Genomic DNA, 8,373 nt, shown 5'->3' with positions numbered 1-8,373 from the left:
AAAAAAAAAAATCACATTTAAATTGCAACTTAAGGGGGTGTTTCATGTGGTTCTCATGTATAGGATTAATAAATTTTGTTCTGATGTGGGGGTTTATTTGTTGCAATATTATGCGTGGTAAATAATTGCATATTCGAGATTTGGTGGAGTGGATGATGGGGAGAATGGAGGAAAGACATTTATAAAAACATTATTTACAAAAATGATATCCACGTATCCGTATCCTAATCTATAAGGCAAGTAACATTTAAAATATGTTGTCTCATGATTATCTTCAACAAGTCAATACAACACATTCATATTACCAGTGGTCAAATACAAAGCTTTGCTGCAGTAGTCCGTGTGCAACAAACCTGTACGCCTCTTACAGCTTTTCTCTGAGAACATTGGGTAAGCAGCAAAGTTTTCATCACAGACTAAGCAGTACCTAGGCCATCGGAGACTAAAGGTATAATAGATCCCATTGCACGTCGAGGCAAAAAAGGCCAGCCATTCGTTAACTTATTTAACTTAAATCTTAAAAATAGACCTGTGTATCTTCATCCACAAATATTTATAAACATTTTATACACGAGGGATTTCGTAAAACGATAGAGCTTCTGTCGGGCCGTGCCCTGGGGATCCCAATTGGAGGCTGGGGGTCCCTCTGAGCTCAGCAGCCCCACCTCCCCCTCTGCCCCGATGCCATTCCCATCCCAAATCACCGCTCCGTTTTGGATGCGCACACACTACCAAAGCACCTGGGCATCATCTTCATCAGCCCCAGAGCGCTCTGGATGGAGCTGGGAGAAAGAGGTGGGTTTCAGGTGTCCCTACATGGGTTACGGACAGAATTCTAGCATGGCATTTCCACAGTGACCTCCTGCATGTCAAGAGAGAGCAGTCTAACAAAGCAGCAAGGTGCTCCAAGCGCGTGCTAAAGCTGTCAGAGCCCAGCTGTTCCTACAGGGCTTTGTCTCTCCTTGCAGTGAAAGAGGGATGAGAACAACTGCAGCCATAGGAGTCCTCAGCTCTACAAAGATTGCTTTCCTTGCCAGCTTGTGAGAGGCAAGAAGAAAAGAATAATTCTGGTGATGAAATGAGGTCCTTAGGACAGGAATTTTTTGTAGGGAATGTACAATGTAGTGATGTTCATAGAAAGAATCGTTTGAGCTGGAAGGGATCCACCTGGTCCCAGTCCCTGCAATGAACAGGAACACCCACAGCCCCGTAGGTGCTCAGAGCCCCATCCCTGACCTCGGGTGTCTCCTCAAATGCCATCGATTTTGGTCAGAGTATGCTTCAAAATGAAGATTTGTAAAGAAGCAGAGCTAAGGGATGAGCGCACAGCAGCCCTACAGCAGAACAGAGGAGCAGCATTCAATGGGGAAGCAACAGCTAAGAATGAACCCAAACGCTGTGCAAGGCATTGGCAACACCAGCATGAGAAGGACCTGACCCACAGCACCCATTTGGGTCCCAGCAGTGAGCGGCACCGGGAGGAGGGGAGCTGGGCTGGGCTTTGGGTTATTTGGTTTTCTTCTTTTTTCCTTAAAAAGCATTTAAAATCCCAATGCTAATGTAAACAGCTTGTCTTTCAAATGAAATATAAAGTAAAATATCTATGTTCTGGTCATATTTACATTATAAAATCCCTATTTTCGGGACTATGGCATAGATGTCCTCTGGAAGCATGAGTTTATAACAATTGTACACAGCATGAACTGATGGGGCAGAAACTTTAGGTTCTGCCCTATGTCAGGAAGGGCTGGGTCCCATCATTTGTACATATTTCCATTTGAGAGGGGAGCAAATAGCTGGGAGGGGCAGAGCGCTCCATCCGGGAGTGCTGGCGGGTTTGCTTCCAAATCTGCAAAGCTGTGTGGATTTGGGTAACAGAGTCGTGCTTTCCTCCTGCATTCACGCTTTGCATGAACGTGCACACAGAGCGCCCATCCTGCAACACACATCCCAAACCAGGAGCCATCCCAGAGCTGAAGCAGCTCCAGACATTCCTATTCTCCTTTAGGATGGGCACGGATTGCTGCCTTCTCCTTTGCTCCCCATTGAAACGAGCTCTCCACCTCCGCACAGCTCTTGAAGGTTTTCCCATCTCCATGAGACAGCTGCTCCCAATGCTGCTGCTTTTGGCAGGGTCAGGTCGTGCTGCCTTCATTTCTCAGTATCTGTGTATAGAGATATCATTTTTCCCCTCCTAATCGGTAAAAAGGAAAAGCATGGGGCTGCACACCCTTACAGCACTTCCTAAACCTGTGGGGCTTTCAGAAAGTGGAGGAAATGAATAGAAGAAGCAAGCAAAGGACGGTGGAAACGCAACCAAAAATCCGGAGCCTGCTCTGGGAATGCATCCCCAAAACCACAGTGCCACTGTGAGCTCCACCTGCACAGAAACACTGCTCTGCACGTCAAGCAGCTGAACCTGAAGGTGGAGAGCTTTATTCGCCACCATGAGACACGCTGTGGGCAGGAGGGGAGTAAAGGAGCTCCCTCGGTGAGGCACCCCCCATAACAGCTATCTGCACCGAATTTAAATCGTATATATTGACAAAATGTAATCTACCTCTGTAAGCATTGTGCCATTCAACAGTACTACTATTAAATTTATATACCACAGTTTAAATTACATCCATTTCATGAATGGTAAAAGGCTAAAACTCAAGTGTCTAACTTCCAAAATACGGCCTTACTGGAATGAGTACAATTTACAAATACAATAATTACATTTTAAAACCATTAACAATGTTACATCTAGAAGTAAATACTGTAGGACTGGTCAAGACGGTGTTTTCTGAGGAAAAAATCTGAAAGTCATCGACACTTCTGACGGAAATGTCCCAAGTGCAGGATTTAGTTCATTTTCCTTAAGCTGTAATTAAAACCCGTTCCGCTCACAGTAGTCCTTGGTTATTTTCCATGTGTTTCCTTCAGTTATCAGCCAAGTATTTACCTGGGAACGGGACCAGATATCAGCCAGGCTCCTCCACCCCCCGCCTCCATCCCCACGCAGCGCCCTCAGAGCCGCCGCCGCCTCCGGAGACCCCCACGTGTGGGTCCCACCAATGGGAAACAGCCCCGAGGGGGGCATTTCAGAGGAGTTGGCACCTACCTGCCGCGAACCTCTTCTTGATGAGCGAGAAGCGGTAGCCGGCACCGACGAGCTCAATGTCACAGCTGGAGAGCGTGCTGCCCTCGCTGGTGAACTGCACGGCCAGGGGGGCTGGGGAGCTGGGCCCCTCCGCCAGCTGGAAGCGGGCCAGCAGCGAGCCCACGCCTGCAGGAGAGCAACCACGGTCAGTGTTAGAGCCAGCGCTGTGCCCACTCCCACTGTGCTTCCACCCCATCCTTCCGCAACGCCAGCTCCGGTTGGCAATGCAGTCCTGGTGATGCCCAGCGTTTTCCAGGCTCCATCCCTGGAGGCGTTCAAGGCCAGGTTGGATGGGGCCCTGGGCAGCCTGGGCTAGTATTAAATTGGTGGCCCTGCGTGTGACGGGGGGGGTTGGAGATTCATCACCCTTGAGGTCCTTTCCAACCCTGGCCATTCTGTGGCTCTGTGTGCAGACAAGAACCAACGCCTGCTCAAAGTACCCACCGCCACAAGCATGCGTGTTCACAGGATTACCTCCATTCTCCGACTTCTGAGAGATATCAGGGATCTTCCACAATATCCTCTGCTGCTCTGCATTCCTGCAAACACACCGGGAAGAGCATTTCTGTAGGAAACGAGATGCTACAAGGACCCCATCCAAACATTGCCAAAAGCCACATGCTCAGGGCAGCCCACGCTCTAGATCTTCAACTTTGGAAATGTGGCTTTGGGTTGGACCCAAGCAAGAAAGCATCACTTGGGGTTGAAGAGTTGGGTTGCCCGCCCCATTTTGTATAAAAGCCAGTGCTGGGTTTGGTGCTGGATTCAGCACTCAGCAAGATGCTCAGTGATCCCTACCAGACAGCGGGTGGGAGCACAGCCTGCAGCTTGGTTACTCCTCCATCAACGGGGACGAGGAACTGGACGTTGTTTAGAGCTACTGGTGTGGTCATTGCCTCTGTATTGTATTTGTAGTCGATGCGGAGGTCAGTGCTTGCAGGTTCACACCGCCAGCTCACTGCAAGGTTTAATGGAGTAGACTGAATACCCTGGGCAGATACCTTCCAAAATGACAGAAAAAACATTTAGTTTCCGTAGGGGTGAAGGGAGAAATCCCATTTTACAGACTCAGTCATCGCAATGTGTTTTAGAGGAGACAACGCCTCGTATTCACATAGAAGGTTCATGCTGGGCCCCCACTTGAGTGCCGTACCGAGAGCCCCAGCACAGCATGCCCCCACCTCCTCTGCACTATGGAAACCCCACCTCTTACACACCACATCACCTACAGCACCGCACACGTTTTTGGCAGAGCTCAACCTGACAAAACACCATACCTGGTACTTGAGCATATCCACATTGTAATAGGTTGCTTGTGGTTTCTGCTCCGATACCTTCTTGAGGTGCGTCATCAGGTTTGGCATGTTGACCCAGAACTCCTTCGTGCTGGCATCGCTCTGCGTGCTGTCACTGCCAGCAGTTAACATAGAAACACAAGATCACTCAGGTCGGAACAGACCTCTGAGATCCTCAATCCAACCCCAGCCCACTGCCCACATCCCTCAGTGCCACATCTCCACGTCTCTGAACACCCCCAGGGATGCTGACCCCACCACAGGAGCTTCCCATGGGCCCTTACATTTTACAAGCAGGATCTGAACTGAACAGAGCGGGTAGAAAATGGGCAAACCCCACTGTGTGCTGCTTGGCAAAGGGGCTGATCTTGGGGGAAGTGCTCCAGCAATATTTAGAGGCTGAGAATTTCCTTCTCAAAACTTGCCCAGATCTCAAGGCAGGTGGTTTTGCAAGCAGCCTGCCCTTGTAGAGAGCTGTCTGGCCCAGGCTGGCAGCACGGGTGTGAGTAGGGGCTCACCAGCAGAGGAGCTGGGGGTTTGGCAGGACGTGCTCCAGCCGGTTGTAGTTCAGCACGCGGAAGGTGAGCACTGCCGGAGCAGGGTTGTTGGCAAAGTGTCGGGTAATGCCTGCCGGGAAGGACAGCACCATCTCCCCCGTGATCTTCACGATGCACCTGCAGCGCCGAGCACAGAGACCCAGGGGGAGGAAACGGAGGGCTCAAAATGCAGCACAGGGTGGACGGCGTGGGAAACGCCCCCCCCCCCCCTTCCCACCCCCAAATCCCACACCCGTGCCCAGACCCCACGGCCGGCACCTACTTGCTGGGATCAGCTCCCTTGAAGTACGCATTGACGGTCTCGGTGAAGGCGGCAGCGACAGGCAGGGTGTCCTGTGCCCCCATGGTGAGCGGGCTGGGGCCCCGTGACGACCCTACAACAGAGCAGAGCCTCTGCTAGTCAGCTGCAGGATGGGGCCCTGCACCCACCCCGGGGTGTACCCTGCTAGAGCCCGAGCCCAGCATGTGGCTTTGTGGGCAAAGAGTGAAAAGAAGAGGACCCCAAGGCTTGAAAATCATTTTGAAGTGATTATTTTCCTCTTAAAAGACGAGCAAGGAGAAGAGCAGAGGAGCCTCGCCACGAGCGTGGGGCACCAAGCCCTGCATGGGGAGGCTTTGTGCAGATTTAGGTTTCCAGCCCCCAGCAGGGGCAGGGCAGTTTGGTGCCCCCTCTGCACTGAGTGGGATGCTCGTCTCCTCACCCTGCAGCTCAACACTGGTTCAAAGGGGCTGCACGAGGCCTGCCCACGGGCTCTCCATGCACACTTGTAATACATGTAATACTGCTGCTTCCCTGCACAGCTCACGTGTGGCTCCGAGGGCTGCAAATCCACCAAGGGCTGCATTATGCCCTGGTTCAGGCTGTGAAGCAGTAGCAGTCCAGCCAGATAAATGACTGCTTGCAGCCTAGCCATGGTGTATTGCAGAAAGAGAAGGACAGCAGCAGTGCAAGGGGCAGCCTGAAACCCTGGGGCATGCTGGAAACCCCCCAGCACTGAGGGCAGAGCAATTGAGAGCAACCAGCATGCAACGTGCTCGCTGGTGCTTCACCATCTGCCCCAGGCAAGCTCTGTACTTGAGGAGCAATGAGCCCAGTGCAGGTCCCGTGGGCTCTGAGCCTCTGGGGACCAGGAAATGTCCCCAGGAGGTGGCCAGGAGCAGTGCTGCCTACAAACCACTGCCCCTCAGGCTCCAACATGCCCACATTCTCCACAATTGCACTGTTTTGCAATCTTGTACATCAAGTTCAACACTGGGGTTATTCTGTCCCGAAAATGCATAACAAGTGATGGCAAATGGTGAAATGCACTGTTCAGGAATGATTTTGCTTCGAGCATGCAAGCGCATGCAAGCTGCCAGCCCGAGCTGCTGCACGGGAAGGCAGCAGTGAGCAATGCCATGCAGCAGGCTGCTGCCAGCTCGTGCTGCCCTGCGAGCAAGCCCATCTCCCCACCGCCGTCCTGCTGCCGGTGCCCGTGCTTGCTGGCTGTGGTCCTGGCTGGTGGCTCAGCCTCGTGGCATTGCAGCTTTCCTGCAGTGGGATGTGGGTGTGGGACGTCGGGATTTGGATGCTCTCACGGGAAATCTGCCAGTGAGTCTACACCTTGAGTTCTGAGAGACTCATTGTAATGGCAGAGCGCCAACACGTGAAAACACAGCTGCTCCCCCCCCGGCAGCACAGGAGAGCCTTCCCCAGGGCTGGGATTTTCTTTTTGGAGCCCTAACGCAGCTCAGCAGGGCATTATCAATGAACACAGCCACACGTCTCCTCTTGGCCATACATACGAAGAGTCCCAGGAGGATGCACGGGCTCAGCCCGGATAACGACGCTGTGCCAGCAGCACGCAGTGCACCCCGAGCTCTGCTGCAGCAGGATCTGCTGAGCCATTGAAATCACCCATACAGCACTGGGTTCCCCAAAGGTTTCCCACTGCCATCGCTAACCCCATAAACCTGGGTTTGTATTGAATGTGTTCACCCCAGGCCCCGGCACAGAGGAAGGACAAAAATCCTTTGGACGCAACCGGCACCCACAGCTCTCACACCCTCCACTTCTCCCCGTGAACCCCCACGCTATTCTAATAAAGCCAGAGAGTAATCAGATTTCTTCCACAAAAAAACTTTGACTTGGAATCACAGGATCAAGGTTGGAAAAGGCTCCACCAGGCTGCTTGTCCCAGTGCCTGACCGCTCCTTTTGGAGAAGGAAGACTGATTTAAGTCCGTGCTATGGGACCAGTGAGCTTTTAGCTCCTGCTTCTGGAGTCATTTTTGGACGCATTTCATTTTGGCCAAGGAATGTGACAACACAGGAGATCAGCATCCACCCAGCAGGGCTTCGGAGCCCACCGGGTTCATTTGCTGTTATCCACTGGGAGAAGGGCAGGTTTCCCATCACAGTGCTGTCACACACAGGGGTGGTTTGCCTGACTGTTGCCTGAATGATGGCGCAGAATAGAGGGGAAGGTGCAAAGCCGTCTGAGCACAGTCCAAGCATCACCAGTACAGACAAATTACCCCACGGTACGCAAATACTCTGCCCAGAGACAAAAAGAAACAACAGCAACAAAAGGAACCCCAACCAGAAACACTGCCACAGTGATCTGCAGAACTTCAGATCCAAAAGCCAAAAAGATCGGATAATCATTACAAAGCCAAACCACACAAATCCCCCAGCGTGTTCACAGGGCTTTGGGCCCAATCCAGTGAGGAGGAGGAGGAGGAGGGAGGACAGGAACCCAGCTCCGGGAAATAGCAAGACCCAAATGAGCACTGGAAGGAAGGGGCCAGCAGCTGCCCCGATGGAAAAGGCAAAGAGGAGAAGAAGAAGCACTGCCCCTCACCAACACCGACCACTGCCCAGTGCTGTCTCAGCATCGCCCTCACCAAAAGCACTTTGCTCAAGCAGCTGAGCAGCCCAGCCTGACTCTGCACACCCTGTTGTGGGACCAGGACTTGTGGGAATGCAAGAGCCATGGGGATCCTGGAGCCATGGGGATCCTGGAGCCATGCAGCCACATCCCCAGCAGCCCCAGCTGCAAGATGCTCATTCCCTTGCGCTGGGTAGCAGGGCAAGAAAGCTCAAAGGTGACAGAATCAATTTGATGAACCAAAAAAAAAAAAAAAAATTCTGAGTGTTTCTAAGCACCTGGTTTTCTCAAGACTTGCCTGCTGAAGCCCTGCCCTGCAGGCAGCAAGCAGAATAACTGTAGGGGATGGCTTTACCTGGCTGGGTCTCTGCATGTGCAATGCCTGTGGTTTCCCAGGGCTGCCACAAGCCCAGTGACAGTCCTATTCCTGGCAGCACCGGTGCTTTTGGAGCAATTCCATGGCATTCAACCCAGGTACTGAGATATTTCCTTTTTTTTTTTTTCTTT

At 52.1% G+C, this 8,373-nt stretch overlaps 1 protein-coding gene across 1 annotated transcript; it reads right to left on the bottom strand.

Moving 5' to 3' along the window:
• Positions 1-6: 6 nt before the first annotated feature.
• Positions 7-8,043, bottom strand: LOC104912415 (SH3GL interacting endocytic adaptor 1). Its single transcript, XM_010716027.3, has 7 exons — positions 5,260-8,043; positions 4,959-5,114; positions 4,423-4,555; positions 3,944-4,146; positions 3,620-3,684; positions 3,107-3,271; positions 7-2,947 (listed from the first exon to the last, which is right to left on the bottom strand). Exons 1-7 carry the CDS (start codon positions 5,340-5,342, stop codon positions 2,925-2,927), a joined length of 828 nt encoding a protein of 275 aa, XP_010714329.1. The 5' UTR covers positions 5,343-8,043; the 3' UTR covers positions 7-2,924.
• Positions 8,044-8,373: the final 330 nt, after the last annotated feature.

The sequence above is a fragment of the Meleagris gallopavo genome, chromosome 10 (assembly GCF_000146605.3).
Source record: "Meleagris gallopavo isolate NT-WF06-2002-E0010 breed Aviagen turkey brand Nicholas breeding stock chromosome 10, Turkey_5.1, whole genome shotgun sequence".
NCBI lineage: Eukaryota > Metazoa > Chordata > Aves > Galliformes > Phasianidae > Meleagris > Meleagris gallopavo.
Note: the sequence above shows the minus strand (reverse complement) of the source record. Positions and strands in the feature narration are given on the sequence as shown.

Coding starts and splice junctions, on each gene's coding strand:
- LOC104912415 (XM_010716027.3), bottom strand. CDS start 5,342: ATGGGGGCACAGGACACCCTGCCTGTCGCTGCCGCCTTCACCGAGACC. Junction 3,685..3,943: donor GTGCTCCCACCCGCTGTCTG/GTAGGGATCACT, acceptor GTGTGTTTGCAG/GAATGCAGAGCAGCAGAGGA. Junction 3,272..3,619: donor TCAGAAGTCGGAGAATGGAG/GTAATCCTGTGA, acceptor GCTCTCCTGCAG/GCGTGGGCTCGCTGCTGGCC.